The 19,838-nt window shown below is 35.7% G+C and overlaps 2 protein-coding genes across 5 annotated transcripts; both read right to left on the reverse strand.

Moving 5' to 3' along the window:
- Window positions 1-9,739: 9,739 nt before the first annotated feature.
- LOC135633434 (NAC domain-containing protein 92-like) lies at window positions 9,740-11,428 on the reverse strand. Of its 2 annotated transcripts, none has more exons than XM_065142873.1 (3): window positions 10,998-11,428; window positions 10,610-10,890; window positions 9,740-10,544 (listed from the first exon to the last, which is right to left on the reverse strand). In XM_065142873.1, the coding sequence occupies exons 1-3, from the start codon at window positions 11,158-11,160 to the stop codon at window positions 10,032-10,034; spliced, it is 957 nt and encodes a 318-aa protein (XP_064998945.1). In that variant the 5' UTR covers window positions 11,161-11,428; the 3' UTR covers window positions 9,740-10,031. The 2 variants fall into 2 exon arrangements, with proteins under 2 accessions (XP_064998945.1, XP_064998947.1); XM_065142875.1 differs by having other exon boundaries at window positions 10,610-10,885; window positions 10,998-11,130.
- A 3,675-nt stretch (window positions 11,429-15,103) lies between these two features.
- Window positions 15,104-17,828, reverse strand: LOC103977768 (ricin B-like lectin EULS3). Of its 3 annotated transcripts, XR_001977449.2 has the most exons (5): window positions 17,221-17,828; window positions 16,777-16,899; window positions 15,861-16,089; window positions 15,591-15,708; window positions 15,104-15,402 (listed from the first exon to the last, which is right to left on the reverse strand). XR_001977449.2 is itself a non-coding variant. In XM_009393372.3 (4 exons), coding segments are annotated over exons 1-4 (936 nt in total). In that variant the 5' UTR covers window positions 17,803-17,828; the 3' UTR covers window positions 15,104-15,400. The 3 variants fall into 3 exon arrangements, 2 of the variants coding, with proteins under 2 accessions (XP_009391647.2, XP_065000842.1); XM_009393372.3 differs by lacking the exon at window positions 15,591-15,708; XM_065144770.1 differs by lacking the exon at window positions 15,104-15,402 and having other exon boundaries at window positions 15,587-15,708.
- Between the last annotated feature and the right edge of the window lie 2,010 nt (window positions 17,829-19,838).

Raw genomic sequence — 19,838 nt, forward strand, 5'->3', positions numbered from 1 at the left:
CTACAGTATGTAGTCAAGAGACATGAGATCTCCAATGGTGTTTTGCAATGGAAACCCACTGAGTTTTCTTTTGGTTGTTGCCATTTTTGCTGTATTTTATTCGAATAAATCATGTGTTTGTTCACACAAGTGCTTGTGTCTCTTTCAGATTTGCATCCATTATTGTCTCATAATAATCATAAATTGCATATATGGCTTCTCTAAGGATCAAACAACGTACAGATTCATGAATATTTGACTGATAGCTCTCGTTAACATATAAAAAACAATCATAAATCATGTGTTTCTTTACATAAATGCTTGCATCTATGTCAGATTTGCATCCAATATTTTTCTCATAATAACAAAAAAATTCATATCTTGCATCTGAACAAACGGTTTACAGATTCATGCATTTTTTATTGATATTTCACATTCATATATATATATATATATATATATATATATATATATATATATATATATATATATATATATAATTGATATTTCACATTGATATATAAAAATAATCATACTAATGTTAGACTATGTGATGTTATTTAATTGAATAAGATATATTATTATTCTTATTTCATTATGATTATAGTTATCGTTAATAAAAAGAAAGTTCACTTATTGTATAATTTTGTTAGAGGATAATCTTATTGGAAAATTTAGGAGACGACATCCCATGCGCAGCGGAATAACATAAAAAATAAAATCTCTAATTTCCAAATATGTGTTTGTCATCGTACGAAGATTTGTACGTAAGATTCGTAAAACTTAAAACTACGTAAATGAAAAATTGTGCTACCTAGGGAGATCGTATATCCCTGAATCCCTACAGATCTTTAGGAGAGGGTGAAGGAGGTCAAGCATTGTCCTCTCTACCGGTGATTCATACAACAGGGCTGCGACGATACTTCTCATAACTCCAGGCCTACTCCGAGGAGGAGAAAGGGACGAGAATAGGAGAGACAAACCAAAAAGACTCTAGCCTATGAACCGAGGTCCCCTATTAACTTAACCCTGATGGATCCTGCCCTATTGGGTATTAGATCTCCATCCAACTACCCAAGCCTCTTATATTAGTGGATCTCTATCAAATAATCTCTAATTAGCTCTTATTGGATCTCATCCATAGGATCCAATAATTAATGGGCTTATTGGATATCCAATAAGATAAGGGCTTCGGCGGATATCTTATATCCGAACCTTTACTCAACGCAATGCCTACTATATATATGTGACCCTCTAGGCCTAATATCGAGCTAGCCGTGAGTCATACATGTCAGAAGTCCTTCCGACTCGGTGAAATATCGTTTCTATAATAATTCATTCGACTCATCGACTGCGGACGTACTATGCCACTACGTCGTAGTCTCAAGATGATATAGGGGAATTCAATCCATTAGACTTATTTATCCTCAATTACCGTATACCTATACTCTCTCATCTATCTAATATCCTAGAGACTATGTACTAGGTATGGTGTTGTCAGGCTCATACGGTTTCTACTCGAGTCTCGCTCTAATCGGATTCTCCCGGAGAACTCTTTCTCTCTCAATTCGAATGACCCTAGGTAGGGATTTGTTTGAGCAAGAATACATGAGATATTCCTCTCATAACACCGAGAGTGAATGATCCTCTATCAACACTCAATGGTCCTCGTAAGGTTAGCTACTACTCATGATGATCGGTTGTGCTAGATCTGGAACCTCCAGATCTATAAGTCTGGTATCAAAGAGTGGAAATACTCATACAAGACATCCTTGGTAGCTCAAGTCTAAGGACTAGATATACCATTAGGACTGTGGAATCGTTGTATGACAATAAGACATCATCAACTATCCAGCATTCTGTAAGCGGATCAATCAGTGAACTAATTCCCTAATGAGCACATGTATTGTATCCCTAGTGTCCCACACGAGCAACTATAAGACAAGTTGTATCCATCATATGGACGAGTATACAACACACCGGTTTGTTCGGTTATCGCGATGTCCCTCACGAGTAAACTTAGGATCTATGTTTAAAGGAGAATTAGTCTCATTATCGTGATCTCATCACAATCTAATTCTCATTACACAGACCCATGGACATTATAATATATTCAAGCAACGGTCAATATAAAGTGATAAAATACTAAAATATAATAATAAATAAAAAGATTGCGTATCAAGTCACACATGTCATTACTTACGTAATTGGCTTTCAAGGCACCTATGACTAACAAACCTTAATTAAAGGGACGCATATAATCACTTGTTTTAGACTCTTTGTTATTGACTATAAATATACAAGATCTCCTAGAGATTAAACACGATATGATACAACATGACATGATTGAGATTATTTATTTATTCTCGTCTATCTTTAGTCTCTATTTCATCACTTATAATGGTCCCATGAAAAAGAGGAAGAAAAAAAAGGAGTCTAGTTCTCTTGCATATCGGTGTTACGTTCAAAATTGAATTACAAAGTGTATGAGTCAAATGAAAATATTCTGAATAGTATTGAAAGATATGTATCCTAATCTTAAAATATTATTATTTGATTTCATATTCTTATATTAAATTTATTTCATATAACATCATGATTATGATGTAGGGTATTTAAAATTAAATACCTTCGATCGTAAAAAAGTAAAAGTATTTGTGTTATCACCCTTCTCTTATTGTTATTGTATTCCACATACACTACCATAGCAAAAGATGGTTGCACTCACCAATGTAGTACCAAGGTGGTGTTATTGTATGTCATATGCACTATCATTTATAGAATATTTTAAATTATATTTTATATTATTGTATTGGTCTTATAGTTGTTAAAGTAGCTTAGATTGATGATTTGTAAAAATACTTTAATGAATTAATTTTTAATGATCTTAAAAAAAATTATTATTGCATACATAATTAGGATATTTAGATGATCTAAAAGGGGAATCTACCTTGAATAATTATGTGATGAGGTATGATGATATCATTTTGAATATCCTTATAGTTTAGGATTATATTTATAAATATAATAATACTATTCTACAAGGATAATATTAGTATATCAATAGTTCATATTTTAAAAACTCAAAGTATTAATATTATTTTATATTTTAGAGTGATATTTCCTTTTATGCATTCTCATGCTTATATTATCCCTATACTCTCTAGTTCAAATTATTTAGAATAATTAGGATGTGTATAGTTCACACTAAGTGTATTAGATTTTGAATTCACAATACTTGTTGAAAGACCGGTAGATCTGACTAATAAAAATACTGTAGAACTAACTAATAAAATAAATACTTGAAAAAGATCTAATAGGTTCACTCTAATGTTTATAAGAATAACAATTGTAAATAATATCAAGGCTTTATTATCACTAGCGATTAGCAAACTTGTATATGTGAGAGCTATTGAAAATAAGTTATTGTTTGTCATATTAATAAAAGAATTGATTACAGTTTAGCATGATGATACTTTAGAGCGTTATGATCATATCTTTAATATGACTGAGACAAGACTGCGAAACTTAAAACATTAATTAGACATTAATGTGGATGAGTCATTCCTTATATAGTTTATTTTAGTTCTCTTTCTCCTCAATTTAGCTTATTTAAGATTAACTATAATACAAATAGGATAAATGAGACATGAATAAGCTAACTACCATATATGTTTTAAGAAGAATTAAAGTTAAGGTAAGAAAGATATCAAAATGTTTTGACTACAAGAATGTGGTAATAAGAAAAGAAGATTGAAATACTATCCACCAAATAAATTTGTTAAGTTTGAAAATACTAGGCAAACTAATGAAAAAAAAGTCTTCATACTAAATTACTTCTATGACAAGAAGTGAAGAAGGACTGTTTTTTAAATGTAAAACTTGTTCAAAAAAAAAGTATAAACTTAATATTTATATGTTTCAAATCAAATATTATAAAAGTTCCTTCTAATATTAGGTGGATTGATAATAGTACTTAAAACTCATGTTGTCAATAATATGTATGGATTTCATTCAACTCGAAAACTAAAAAAAATGAAAGTTACGAGGAATTATCTAAAAGAAAAAATATAATAGTGTGAAGTTATTATCTATACTTAAAAAGATGAATCATTTGATGGATCTTGTGAACAGATACTACGTTTCTACTATTTTTAGAAATTTAGTTTCTCTATCAAAAATTAATGAGTTATAATATTATCTTTCTATTGATGATAAACTTAGTATATATTATGATTTAATAAAAGTTAATTTTGAAATTCTATGTGATGGTTTTTATAAAATTAATTTGAATCTTGAATTTACAAAGATATTGGTGACTATATAATCAAATGTTAGATTGAAATATAGTTTCAATAATAGAAAATCTTCTATCTTATAATATAGATATTTGAAGTATATCTCCGATGAAAGAATCAAAATAATAGTAAAAAATAATATTTTGAAAGGTTTAGACTTTATTAATTTTGATGCTTGCATATATTATATTAAATAAAAGTAAACTAAATATATAAAAAAAATCATAAGAAGTAAAGAATTTCTTGAAATTATTCATATTGATATATATGAACCGCTTCATATTTCTTATTTTAACAAAGAAATATAGTTCATCACATTTATAGATAACTTATCAAGATATGTATATATGTATCCAATACATGGAAAGTCTAAGATTATTAATACTCTTGAGACATAATAAATGAAGTCGAGGGACAATTAGATAAAAAATTTAAAATTATTAGATCTGATAGGAGTAATGAATTTTATGATAAATATGATAAGTCGGGTTAGAATCTTAATACTTTTACTAGGTTCATACAAAAATGAGATATTTGTACTCAGTATACTTTATCAAGTATATCATAACAAAATGACATTGCTAAAAGATGAAATGACACTCTTATTGCTAAGATGAGACATCCTAAAGGATTCATTAAAAAAAGAATGGAAAGTTCAATCTATAAACTAAGAAAATCTATTTATAGCTTAAAGAAACTTCTATACAATTGTATATAAAGTTTCATATTATTATAATTTCTTAAAATTTAAGAAAAAGTTTATTGATCAATATATATTTAAAAGTAAGTAAAAATAAATTTCTTATATTGACCTTATATGTTGATGATATTTTGCTTGTCGGTAGTAATTTTAGTTTATTGCATGAATCCAACATACTTCTTATTAAGAATTTTAAGATTATTAATATGAATGAGATACTTTATATTATTGCCATTGAGATATTTATGGATATATCTTAAGAATTACGAAGACTATTTTAGAAAGAGTATATTAACCAAATCTTAAAGTGATTTAGTATGGAGCTTTATGCGGTTAATAATATATCTATTACTAGACATGAAAATTTTGGTTAAAGTCAATATTCTATAAATAACCTGTGAAGGAAAGATATTCTCGTACAGTTTAAAGTTTAAAGTCTATTATATGCTAAGCTATCTGTTCAAACACACGCGAGACAATATATTAATTTTGTAGTTGGAATGTTGGGTAAATATGAAAATAATCTAAGAATAAAATATTAAAAAATTATTTAAAAAAATGATAAGATATTTACAATGGAATATAAGATATCATATTAACTTGAAATAATGGATTATTGAGATGTTGATTTACAATAATCACTTATTATATTATTAATAATAAAAGTTGAATTTGTAGTTTGTGAATAGACTAACCATTTGCAAGCACATTATGGTTAGGATACTAAGAGGCTACTTATTTATCCTTCTTAGGTCACGATCTAACTACTCTTCCTACATATGTTTGCTAGGTTTATCATACTGTCTCGCCATGATATTTAATTGATTGCTTCCGTTGCTTTAAAATTATTTATCAGGACATAGTTGGAATATTATGATCATCATATATAATACGATATGAATGATATAACAGTAAATCATAATTTGTACAACCAAACAAGCTTATCAATTTTTTGATGAACCATAAGATGACTATTAGCACCTGATATCAATTAATCTTTGTTAAATTGATTGATGAACATGGCATGCAAAGTTCTAAAAGCTTGAACTAAAAATTGTTACTCTCCCACAAACCAATAGCCTAAACTTTTCAGAACAGTAGTGTCCTAAAATTGCATTAGAAAAATAAATAATCCCCAACGAGCATGGTGTTTTTTCACAAAATAAAATTATTTATTCGGTGGGAATTGTATGTCTCGGAAACAATAGAGTTGTGTGAATCCAATGTTTTGATCTCCCTTGCAAGAAAAAGAAAACATATCGTTGAAGAGAATTCATAGATAAGAAGGAATTGGTCCTGTGCAGTTAAACATTTAGGGTAGCTAAAGAGGCATAGATGCAACATCTTGACTCGATGTGGTTCGTCCCTGGCGAAATGAGCCTCAAGCCAAACGGCCTATTTATGGTCCAAATAAGAACCAAGCTAATTGGATTGGACCGGACCACTATTGGACTTAAAATTGGTTTTCCTTAAGCCCTAATTAGCCAATATCCAATCAATAAATAGCCAATACCTACAAATAAAAACAAAGGGAGATAAAATGTTTGATAAAATAGAGAATAATAGCCCAATTAAGCAATCCAAATTTTGTCATGACAATAGTCATTTTCATGACATAAAAAATCATTAATATAAATAAGAATAATAGCACACATGTGATATCAATTAATCTTTGTTCTATCATTGTTAATGTTTACGTTCACTCACTCAATCTTACCAATTAACTCAGTCCGACTTGACCTAATCTGACTATCGACAAAGAGATATAACCTCCATATTATCAACCAATTATACTTAAGATTTATTATATTTGATATAAGAGGGTTGAAGAAAAAAAATTGTCTCGTGACTTTAACTTTGATTCAATTCACACCTATATGTCTTAAAATATTTTTTTAATATAACCTAAAAAATGTTCTGTCAACTTCTTAGGGTTCCAAATCAAGATTGTCACATCAATCAACTCTTCCCTTTGAAGCCTACGGTAGTGTGAAAGAAAGAGTACTTTGTTGAGTGTCCAATGCGATGAACAGACAAGACTTGGTGACAAATCCTTTTTTTTTTCTTGCATGACATCAAGGTGAATCAAGAGGGAGCAAATGCAAAGCTAGGAAAGGTGAACAGTCTCCATCATGTGGTTAATGGAGATCAGCCACTTCAATGAGCTATCTTAATGGGAGTAGGTGAGGTGTAGTGGGAGCACTACTATTGAAGTTTATTTGGTCATCTACCTTAACCTAAAGCAGGAAGCTTTTGGTACAACTCATACCTGATAGAAATTTCAAACATGAGGATCACATAGGACAACATCTCAATAGGATTTTTCATGGTGCTGTTGATCTTCTTTTCGAAACAGTAAAAAGAAGATGATCCAGACCAAACACCTGTGATGATGGTTTTGGGAGATGACTACCAGTGTAGGAGTGTTTGTTCTTGTTTTGGCTTCATTTGGTCAATTCACTGAGTCAGCTTCCTACTTGCCTTTCATGTTGATTTTTCTGTGTTTGATCCTCACTAGACATCCATTTTACTCTCCTTTCATTGCTGGGATTCATCTCTCTACATAATCTGAATCCTCCATGGGGTTTCACATCCATTGTTCTCAGGTCATGTCTTATCCGTGGCCTACACCACCTATCCATGAATGAGTTACACCAAGAACATATTCAAGTCAAACTCATCTGCAAAGAGAGAGAGAGAGAGAGAGAGAGAGTGAGAGAGGATGATGATATCTTACCACAGTGATGCAAAGATTGGGAACCACATCTGCATCAAGATAGGGAGGTAACACATCATCCAACAAAGATAAGAAACAAGAAAGAACATGTTTCATATCAGTGAAGCATATGATCTCATGGAGGAGTGAAGCATAGAATCATGGGGTTAGTTCATCCTCATCTCATAAAAAGTAGTAGTAGCAGTATCTGTCTTTTGGCCCCCTTCTATCCACATCACCTCAGCATCAGCTTTGCCATTGCGGCAAGTCTTCCCCATATCTTTGCCGTCTTTCTTTATTGATATCGCCCTTCGGGTGCGTCCGGGAAGGAGGCGGGACCCACACGGTGGATGTCGCCCCATTGGAGACTGCGATGTCATCAGCTGACCCCACCGGAAGTCAAAGGGATGGAAGGTTAGTTTTGAGCACACGTTGTCGATCTGACGTACCGATTGTAAGATGCCATTTACAACATGAGTCGCAGCTGGCAACACTTTTCTGCGGTGATCAGACAGGACAAACGCATCTCATTCGCTTGTGGCCGGTTCTTGTGCATCTGAGATCGTAAGGATCCACCTTACAATTCCATCATGTTTTCAGTGAAAATAAAACCTCGATCAGTTGTTCTCTTTCTTTTCGAACACAACAGATCCCATCCGAGGAAAAGGTTTATTGTTGAGGACCAAAGAACAACAAGCACATCATGCATCTTAGCGAGAATTCCAACTCTCAACTTGGAAAGATAGGTTGGAAAGTCATTCACGCATCAAACAAATATAATAACCAATTAAGATAGCTTGTACTAAAAATGTTACTAATTTTCACCATTAATTCATGACCAAGAGAAGGACATCGAAAGATCGTCCTGTCCTAAGCCTAAGAACGTGCACAAGTATAAGTCTAAAAGACATTCAATAAGTACTTACAGAGCCAATCAAATATTGGATTGTGATGTCTTACAATATAGGTAAGCTATGTGTGTGTATGTAAAATACCAATATATTTCTACATGTGGTTGCTATGTATGCGTGTACGTATGAACGTATTACATGAATATGACAATTAAGCCATCATCACTCAATGATCCACTCACAAAACATGATCTCAAATCACAAAATTATCCACCTTAAAATAGGTTTAATGAACACGTTACCACTATGATTACAAACTCTATTAAATTTTCTAATAAAGATTTGTTTGTCTTCCTTAGAATCATGTAGTTCGAATAGCAATTTGTGAGATTATTTTCCACATTTCTTCCAAATTGTTAAGTGCTGAGGAAGTATGCATAGTATTATTGTAAAGTCAAAGACCACTATTTCATGATTGTAAACTCTATTTAGTTTGTAATGCCTGCAAATAGCAGTTTGAGAGACTCTTTTCCTAGTTTCTTCCTAATTCCTATGCCCTAAGGAAGCATATACAGTGTTATTATAAAGGCAAAGACTTATACTTCATGAGTACAAACTCTACTTTCTTGGTTGGCTTGCTTGGAATCAAGTGGTTGCAAATGGGAGTATGTGAGACTATTTTCTTGGTTTCTTCCTAATGTTTGAGTCCTAAGGAAGCGTTCATAGTATCATTATTTGATGATTGCAAATACTATTGTAGTTTACAGAACAAGAATTCGATTAGCTTCTTTGAGATCAAGTGGCCAAAAATGGCTGTTGGTGAGACTATTGTGCTAATTTATTCCAAATTCTTTTGCCCAAAGGAGAAGTGTGTTTTATCCTTATCCCATTAGACAAAAACCTGGCTGATGAGGGTCAAGCATATCACATGAATAGAGCATCTCACCACTTGCACTTGCATCCATATCTCCTGACCTTTTGCTGAACCCTAAATAATTTCTTATTGCGCATCTCTTGGCCAGTCACTATCCCCCTTTGAATCCTATTATCAATGAGTTGATGAAGTTTGAGGGATGTGCTCAGGAGCTTCATATTTGCTGCTGACAAGAATATCTACCCAAGATTCTCATGATATCTATGAACAAATCTTGAGCTGGATAGACCACATGTTGCTAGATTTTGGAGAGGTTGGAGAAGCCAAAGAACAGTACTCCTATATAAAGAAGGTACGAATGACGAGTCCAGTAGTTACATTGTGGTTGATGAGACCAACTAATTCAACATTTCTGTCATCTATAGAAGAGTTTAATCTGTACGGATACGAGAATTAGAACTCTCTGTACAGTGAGAGAGCATATATCTAAACCACAAGGCCTCCTCTCTCTCTGCGATAAATAAGGCATGAGAAGTGGATTTGGGCAGATCAACGAGACCCTAAAAATGGTTGCTAACACACAAATCAGTCTCAAGTTCTTTCAGAAACGTTCTCAGAATCCAAAACTTGCCCAGGGTTCGTCGAAATCTTCGTAGTGCTTCGACATGATCGAGGATATCTCGGTGTTGTGGTCAGTGTTCACTCCTGTTTCCTGCGAGGGGCAACCGATGGATTGACAGTGCTTCCTCATGGCTGCAGCAGCTGCCTCACTTGGCATTGCTTCATCATGGTGCAAGTAGCCCGGTTTTGCCGAGACCAGGAGTGGGTAGTGGAGAACTGAATTCTGAGGTGGATTGGAGGAGCTCATCTGGTGGTTCATCACTTGTTGATCTTCGGCAGCCATCGCTGTGAAGAAGGCAGGAGGAATAGCTTTGAAGTCATAGGGTTGATCATGGTGGATGAAGCTGGAATCAGGCCTCATGTTAGAATCCATGCATGGGGGATCCATTAGAGGAGGCAAGGCACTGAAGTCCTTGAGATCATCTCCATTGCAGTTGATCGCAGGTGGTGAGCTCTTCTTCAGTCCTGCATGCTTGTAGAAGACCCTACACACAACCCATTCATCCTGCACTGGAACTGGTTTAGTTACATAGAGAGAGAGAGAGAGAGAGAGAGAGAGGATAATAGTACCTTGGCAGAGTTGGGGAGATTGGAGAGAGGATATTTGCCTTCAAGCCTGAACTCATGCATCACCCAATTAGTCCTATCTCCTCTGGGAGCTCTTCCTTTGTAGAACACAAGGGTTTTCTTCATGCCAATAAGGACTCCTTTTCCCCTACATATCTCCTTATCTTTCCCGGTGGCTTTCCAATAGCCAGCTTCAGTGGCCCTGTTGGTCCTCATGCCAGTTGGATACTTCCTGTCCTTCTGGCAGAAGAAGTACATCTCCTTTCCTCCCATCTTTGCCTTGCCTAGCACAGAACAACACAACATGCATGCACCAAAATCTTAGAACCGGACAGCAACAAGGAAAGGTACAAGCCATGGAAAGCTTGAGGAGGAAGAGAAGCATCAGTACTTGGAAGATCCCATGGCTCACACTTGTTCAGATCCACCTCTCCGATAGCTCTTGCTGTGTAGCAGTGGTTGATGATCTTCTGCATGACGTAGTGAGTGATGATCTCTTCATCCGTAGGGTGAAATCTGAAGCCAGGGGGCAAGTCCCAGCAGTCATCCACCATGGTTGCGTGCACCTCGAATAAGGAAGCTTTGGAGATCCCAAGAACAGACAATTACGGTAGAGAGATGGAGATCCAAGGAGAAGGAAACAAAGGGAAGGTTGCTGTGATGTCGGAGTCGATGTAACAAAGGAAAAGAAATAGAGAGAGGACTAGTCATATCGAAGGATAAGATACGTAACGCTCAAGGCACTTCCAAGAGAAGCCACTAGGGTTCTTTAATGCCACTGTTATTGGCTTCATTACCCATAATATTCTCTCTACCCACAATATAATACATAGAGTTTGTCCTGGTATTCCTCTCTCCCAAATCTCAGTCTTCTCATCACCCATCACCTTCATCTTGGATGGTGTAGTTTCCCGGAATCTACTGCTACCACAAGCAAGTTTTCGGAAAGGGTGTTACCTGTGCCATCGGCCTATGTCTGAATCAGTCATCTTGTGAAGGAAACAACCGAGTCAGAGGTAACTCTGAGCCACAGGAACATGCACCTCGACCAGGTTGAGTCAACCTAACACTGGAAGCTTATAGAACATCAAACTGCAGTCCCAGTGGTCTTTGTTTGAAGTAATTGATGACACAGCAGAAATTTGGCTTAAACTTTTGCTTCTTTTTGGTGCATATGTTTTGCTTTTCAAGTTTGAAGGTGTTTACTTCAGATCTTGAATTCAGACATCAAATTATTCATGCATTGAAGTACCAAAAAAATTGTTGTAGTCATCTGAAAATTCACTTGCATGAAGCCAAATATTGTTGCAGATTGATCTAATCTTTGAAGTGAACTAAACCTTGAAAAGCAATCATGTTGATTCACAAAATATTTCATCGATAGAGTTCCTGTACTACAAAACCCCAAAAGAAAGGGCAAGAAAAAAGGAATTGCTCATGAAGGGGAAGACACTAATGTCATTGCATGTGATTTGCCATGATGTCAAATTCAACAAATGATTAATTAGTCAATTGGATTATTGAAATGCATATGGTGGTGGTGCAGACATTTCTTGTGAGAATTATTGCAAATGCTTGACAGGGATCAGCTGATCCAATCTAAACCAAGACTTGTTCATCTCTCTTTTCAGCATAAACAAAAAAAATATGAAGACAGAAAACAAAAACTTGACCTGACAATTCAAACTCAATTTTTTTTGTTCACATTCTTACTCATCTGTTGAACACCATATTAACAATAGCAAGTAGGAATTAATATCATTAGCAAAATGTCACAATGTGACAGTAAGAAAGCTCCTACACATCAATCTTAATAAGTTAATTATCCTTACATGGTATATCAATCACCCTAACACAATGAACATTGCACTGCAATTCCCTTCTTGTAATTTATTGTATGTTTCCACAAATAGTTCTCATGAAATTTAAAAGAGACGGTACATAATACCAAGGTATACAATACCGAACAATACCGATGTTTCGAGGTTGGCTTATATGGTACCAGCACACTGAACGGTACACCAAGATTTATCGAACGATTTCATTTCTTACTATAGTATATTACTGTAGCACTGTAACACGGTCCGTCTAATAACAAGTGATCCGCGTATCGATATGTCATCGGACGGTATCCATCCACTGTAATTCCCTTCTTGTACTTGGTATTTATTGTATGTTCCCACAAACGATCCTCATGAAACTTAAAAGAGACTGTTCATAATACATTCACCATTATATTTTTGCCTCATTTCACTCTTTGTTGATATCATTGCAAAGCTTGAAACCAACCTTTTTTATTGATATATATATCATTAATTTCCATCTTTAGCCGTACTTAATATTTATTTACTTAAGTTAAAATATATTTTTATATGCCAAAATGTAAAGAGCACCTTAATTTAATTAATGATTTTAGCATCATAATGAGTCTTTAAGCAATTAACTTATAATGGCTCATAGAGATTAATTATCATAAAATATGAAATATATATCCAACTTGCCTTATTTGAAATGGCATTTAGGGTTAATGCTAATATGTTTCGTAGCTATCAACTAGGATTGTATCAATTGCTTTGCACACGAGTGATCGGTGATTTGTAGAGCTCCTCAACTCCATGAAAAGTGATGATTGCATTAGTTGCAGTTGCACTAAAATATGAAGCTACACATGAACACAAATAATGTTGTCATGTCCACCAAAAACTAAACAAGATTTGGTCCTGTCAGCATCATCCAACTACATCAATCATTTGGGCCATAAGTAATCCAACATCACAAGCATACATCACAGCACCTCAGACTCGAAGCTGTCCCATCTCTCTCTGTCTCTTGTGTCATGTAAAAGATCATATATTCTTCTCCTCTTCTCATTCTATACAAATATATTTATATGTGTATATACACAAAGAAGTCTTTTTTTGTTCTCTCATTTTGGTGTCATTAAAGTACCTATTTGCTACAGTCTTTCCTTCGTTTTGAACATCACAAGTGAAATCATCTATAGCTTCTACACTAATCTTAATGGCACATGCTGCAGTGTCCTCACATATTTCATATCGTAATCCTGTCACAAGTATATTCCTTCTCTTCAATCCAATTACAACAATGGAAGTATGTCAGACATTATAAGGTGCTTTAACCAAGATATAAACACCTCATGGAACCAATATGAAAGCACCTTATGCTGATGCAGGGAGGGCTTGGACTGATATGGAACACTCACAATCTTTACAATGGTAATGTTGCAGAGATATGGTTTGAGATGGACAAAGAACAGAAGATGCTGTCCTCAGTGAACCAAAGGGAATGTTTGACATGCAATAATACAACCTTTCACAGCATGAAAAATAATGTTGATGCTCTAAATTCTGCAAGCATTGGATGCAGACTCACTGTGAGAACAAGCAGCAATACAAAATCCATTTGATCCTTGTGCACTCCCAAGAAACACATAGAAGGTAGTCAAATTTGAAATGCCCAGCAAATGTGTATATAGCATGAATAAATCATGTGTATAAGAGAAAATAATACGAATATAAAATGGTAAAAAGGAAGAATAGACTGAGAGCATCTGAACCGCTATAATAAAACCAATATGAAGATCACCAGAAGTTATGAAAACAGATGTGTGTAAAGGAAGCACTCTGTTAAATATCAAACATTCATGGTGATGAGTGGGCTCAAGAGGAGTACATTTCTTTTCAGAACACTGCATTCTCAATCCATCCTTATCAGTGAGATAAGTACTCACCATTGACACATTTGTTTCATAGTGACTTGTGAGATGAACAGGGCTGACTGCATGTGAAAATTACACTTGGAGAAGTTGCATCAGATCCTCTAAATGCAGGAAATGCATCAATCATACCATGAGTCAAAATGTTCCTACCACAGGTCTATGTCAAAGTTACAGAGTTAATATCCCAACCTAACTTCATGAAAGAGTCTGTAAAACAAATCTTCTCGAGAGTTTGCAAGAAAACTTCAAACAAAGGGTTCGCAAGATATATGATACTCATCCAACTAGAAGCTACTCCCATTCATCAATTCTCTGTTTCATGCAACTGTGCAATATCAATCAGCCTTGTGGTATGTACTCTAGCAATTTTGATGCTTCCTTTTGTGCACAACATTCTAAAGACGAAAGCTCTCAGTGAAATTAATAATCTAAAGGGCCAAAACATTGTACTCACTTATTCTATATTATTTTATGTCACTTAAAATTTCACCTGTGAAATTAATAATCTGGTCTCACTCTTAACTCAAAAACAAATGGCCCAATGTCAACTTTCCTATATCAATTCCATCTGATCTCCATGTTGGTAGTGAAAACAAATCAACTAGAATAGTTCCAAAACCTAAGAATACTCCATTAACATGTGTTGTCCATCCTAATAAAATCAGTTGTGAAACATAAAATCTACATCAGCAACCAAGTTAGTCCCTTTCATTTGTTCAGTGCACTTTGGAAATTTGGGTTTCACCAACCCTTGCTCATAAGAGAAGATGAGTCGGAATCAATATATTCCACATGATATTAATAAAACAACTGTTTAGCATGTATATTTAGCAGCGAAGATAGACATAAAGAAACTGGAGACCGTTTACATTCAGATATAGCATGAAAATACAAAGGACCATTGTTAAACTATAACCTCCACTCTTGCTCGGATAAACAAAAGCACTCTCACATGAAACGTACAGCTTATTCTGAATAATATGACTAACAACGAGAGCTTGTAGAGATGGATACTGAGCCACATCAAGGATATAACATAATCTCCATCAGAATTTTCCTACATTCACACAAGATAGTAAAGGTAAGACAATTGGAAGGAAGAAGTTAAAAAAAGAATAAAAATATCAGATGTCTTCTTATAATGAATATTAAAGGACAACTCTACTAGAGAGAATGGACAACATAAAAGACAAATAAGTAACCAATGGTCCAATTCTTGAGGCAAAAAAGGATCAATAAGCTTACCATGTTTGATTTTAACTTCTCATTTACAATTTGACAATAGGCAAGAAATTCTAGGGAACTTGGAGAGGGAACAGGATTTCAGAAGAGACAAAGAGGTTATAAACAACAGCTCAGCATCCTGAAGACAAAGGGAAATATGTAATATACAAGAGCTCAATTTCTTAAAGCTAAAGGAAATGGAAATATGAGCATAAGATTACTATGTTTGCCTTGATCTGTTTCTTATTTACAATTTATCAAAAAGTACCAGAAGTATTTTCAGAAACTTACAGTGAGGAACAATCTTCCACCTCTGATTATCTCCCTTCAGCCACTCCCAAAGCACAAGAATCGTTCCATCTCTCACCCCTCCATGGTTCTTGTCCCCATGGAAGGCATCAAAGTTCAAGCGGATGTTATTTACCATCCTTATGCATCGGAAGCCATCACCCAAGTCCTTGCTCTCAGACCAAAGGACAGACTCATCTAGATAGTCTGGATTATAGCGGATCAACCTAACCTGCATATATATATTTTTTAATTATGAATAAGACAGGGATTGAACAAGAACAAGATAAGCAAGAGGAGCATAGATTTAACGGTAATTGATAAAAATGTTCATTTGAAGCAGAAAAATAATGCCTGATTTAATAAGACAGTAATTATAGATTGAATCTAACTATGTTATGAGTGGCAGTTGGCCAAATACCCATTCGAACTAGAAAGAAAAAGGCTGATTCTATAAGACAGTAATTATAGATTGAATCCATATATGTCTGGAATTCTCGCATGTGTCACTAAATTTAAAAAGTCCAGAATCAGACAAGAACAAGAGCAGTAAGGGGCAAGCATGAAGTTACTCAACAGTAATTGATAAAATAGCCATTTGAAATAAAAAGTGAATGTGTGATTCAACAAGACAATAATAATACACTGAATCCATCTAATATATGTCAGGAATTCTCACATATTTCACTAATTTTTCAAAACAAAAATAATAGATCAGTTAAAAGATTTTCAAATTGAGGCACACCATGATAAGAAACAATTTATATACCATGCCAACATCCAGCATGTCCATCACTAAAATCCAAATTGAACAATAATTAACAGGCAAGCATGATGAAAAAGAGAAAAAAATTGGATGACTCGGGAAAATTCATCAAATCAACAACATTCAATTCTGTATGGATCAAGCTGAACTTACAGGATGAGTTGCACCAAAAGAGTGCTTCAGAGCTTCACCAGTAACCTTGTTAATCAGAGCAAAGCTTGGGAAACCCTCCTCATCCTTGACCTTGGTGCTGTACCTCATGTCCCTGATCCATTGCTGCCAACACCAAAAGAAACTGGTGAAAAGGAGAAAAAGAAGACCCCTGGTAGACCCCCAAACCAGCAACTTAGTTAAAATCGTGAGCGCAAAGAATTCAGAACTTTCATAGTAGAAGAATATAAGATATAGGAAGATTTATAGGCAACTACCCACAATAAAAATCTCAACTTTTTGACACCAGAAAAAGAGAACCAACAAAAAACAGCAAAATCAGACACAACAACAGGAGGACAAAAGAAAGAAAGAAAAACAAAGAACTAAAACTGAAAGATCCAATTTTTAGAGGTAAACATAGCATCTTTAAGCAAATTTACTTGCCTGGTACGGGTCTGTGGGATCGTTGCGCGCGAGGATCACCTTCCCATCACGAATGGACAGAGAGAAGTTATTCTCTGCCTTGGTGTAGATCCTGACGGTCGGCTGCCCATGCCCCGCCGCTGCCTCTCCTTCCCATCTCTCGTGGCTCACGTGGTGGACCCCGGGGAAGTGCGGGAGGAAGTGGTGGTGCTGATGGTGCTGATGGCCGTAGCCACCGTCATGATGGTCCCCGGGACCGGGAGCGGGAGGGTAGGTGGGCGGAGGAGAGGGGCCGTGGTGGTGCTGGCTGCCGCCGTAGCTCCCCTCGCCGTGGTAGCCAGGCGGGGGAGGGTAGACAGGCGGCGGCGGGCCGTAGCCGGGCCCGCCCTCGTGCGACACGTGCTGGACGGCCGGCCGACCGTATCCGGGACCGCCCTCGTGGGACACGTGCTGGACGGCCGGCGGGTAGGCTGGGCCTCCATAGTACGGCGGCGTGGGAAGCGGTGGCTGGTAGCCCGGCGGAGGGTAGCGATGCCGTTCATCCTCCTCCTCTTGGCCGTGGTGGTGGTGTTGGTGGCCGCCGTGATGACCAAAGGGGTTCATGGTCTCGGGTGTTCTCTTCTCTCTCAGGCTTATCGACGTTATAAAGACGCCTCGTGGCACAACGTACCGCACGAAACATATCTTCTCTTCGACTGACTGAATCACCCCGAAACTCTTCAGGGTTGACGCGGTACCGGAGCCCACCCATTGGGTCTGAGAGCGGAGATCACCCAATAAAAACTTCGAGGCCGAGTCAGCCATGCTGTTGAATTCGGCGCAACACATTATATTTAGTCCCTTTTACTTGGCTACTAAGCATCAACCAATATCTTTTTTATGTTCAATATTTATTGCAAGTAAATCTCCATAGAAAGTTATGAAGATTTGCCCCAAAAATATCCATTTCAATTTCACCCTTTTATCTTACTAAATAAAATTACTATCAAATATAATATATATATATATATTTATATATTTACATGTCAATCTAGTCAATATCTTCACAAGCCTTAGTGATTAAATAATCAATATTATTACGAGCTAAATTAATTTAATTTAATTTAAATAAAAAATATATATTATTGGAATGAATTAAGAGTGAGATGGATTGGGTGTTCTAATTTTACATTCAATTTTTGGGATAAAATATTGTTTTCTTGGTCTCTAAAACTTAGTTGTTCACCCACCTCTACTTAGCTGTTAAGTATCAATCAGTACATCTCGGCCCTACACGCTTCTTAATTCCTCCAATAAATGTCACAATCATTAAATTATTAATTCAATCATCCAATTAAAAAAAACAAAGAAATGAAATGCTATTAAAATGAATGCATATGAAATTTAGTGAAATCATCACAGAGTTCTTTAATGTGAAATCACCAGTGATTAGCACATTTTATCAACTCTGAGTAAATGCCCACACTGCAAAGTCATGTGATAATAACTAAAAATAATAATTTTATAGACATGATTTTTGATTGGTCAAAGTGGTATCTTATAGGAGATTGTTTTTTTCTAGGGATAATAATGTCCACCACTTAATTTGAGTGGTCATCATGCAATGAAAACATCTCTCTTTCATAGACAGAGAGAGATCCAACAGCTCATAATTCTTTAATAATGTGTTGCAGGACATAACTTGATTTTTTTTTTTTACTTGCTCTCCCTTGTTTATGTGGCTCACCTCACACATGTCAAAAGGAGGGGGATAAAAAAAAAAGAGAATTGAAGAACAAAAATTATAGAAAATAAAATTTGTGTTCAACTGTAATAGTAATTTTAAATACAAAGAGAATAGTTTTACTGTATTCAATAGAGATGAACAATGATGGGATATTTCCTAAAAATTATTCCATTTCTCATATTTCCCACTTTATCTTTTTTTTTAATAGTATCTTAAATCTTGACTACATCTAACTTATTCTTCAAAATTTTGTTTGGTCATTGATAAGGTATATTTTGGGTCCAAGATACGCCAAGTCAAAATCCGTACTAAGGCATTGTTTGATACGTCCATCATGCTAACTCGAGAATCAGCAGGGGGAGTACCCCCACATGCCAACCCGAGAATCAGCAAGGGGAGCATCACCACACACCAAGTCAGACTTCGTATCGAGGCACTGTTTGATATGATCGTCCCGGAAGCTCAGGACAGGTTGACACTATTGGGTACGACCATCACACCAACCTGTGTACCATCACGCCAACTCGCATACGATCGACCCCGGTACAGTAGTATAAAGACTTATGTTCGGCATCTAACTCAGGGGAAAAAAAATAATTCAACCCACCACTGACTTGCTCGTCGAAAGGGCCAAAGTCAAGAAAAGCGGCCACCCAACGAATGTCATTTTTGTAGAAAAGCAACTACCCTCGACTTGCGAGCGCCCCAACCTTGGAAGTCGTCGACCGACGTCTCTACGACGAGCCATCAACCAGCACCTGGACCGAGAAACGCTGATCAATACCCCATCGCGAGGGCCCGACCGACCTCGGCATCCAGTTCAACCAATAGAAGACTCCCGACACCGACCTGTGGACCAGGCCGTGCTGACTCATCAATCACGACACATTTGTTCACCAACACTTATCATGAT

This window comes from Musa acuminata, chromosome BXJ3-3 (genome assembly GCF_036884655.1).
Source record: "Musa acuminata AAA Group cultivar baxijiao chromosome BXJ3-3, Cavendish_Baxijiao_AAA, whole genome shotgun sequence".
NCBI classification, from domain to species: Eukaryota; Viridiplantae; Streptophyta; class Magnoliopsida; order Zingiberales; family Musaceae; genus Musa; species Musa acuminata.

Coding starts and splice junctions, on each gene's coding strand:
- LOC103977768 (XM_009393372.3), bottom strand. CDS start 17,802: ATGAACCCCTTTGGTCATCACGGCGGCCACCAACACCACCACCACGGC. Junction 16,900..17,220: donor ATCCCACAGACCCGTACCAG/GCAAGTAAATTT, acceptor TGGTGTTGGCAG/CAATGGATCAGGGACATGAG. Junction 16,090..16,776: donor CTTTTGGTGCAACTCATCCT/GTAAGTTCAGCT, acceptor ATATATATGCAG/GTTAGGTTGATCCGCTATAA.
- LOC135633434 (XM_065142873.1), bottom strand. CDS start 11,160: ATGGTGGATGACTGCTGGGACTTGCCCCCTGGCTTCAGATTTCACCCT. Junction 10,891..10,997: donor TGAGCCATGGGATCTTCCAA/GTACTGATGCTT, acceptor GTTCTGTGCTAG/GCAAGGCAAAGATGGGAGGA. Junction 10,545..10,609: donor ATCTCCCCAACTCTGCCAAG/GTACTATTATCC, acceptor GTTCCAGTGCAG/GATGAATGGGTTGTGTGTAG.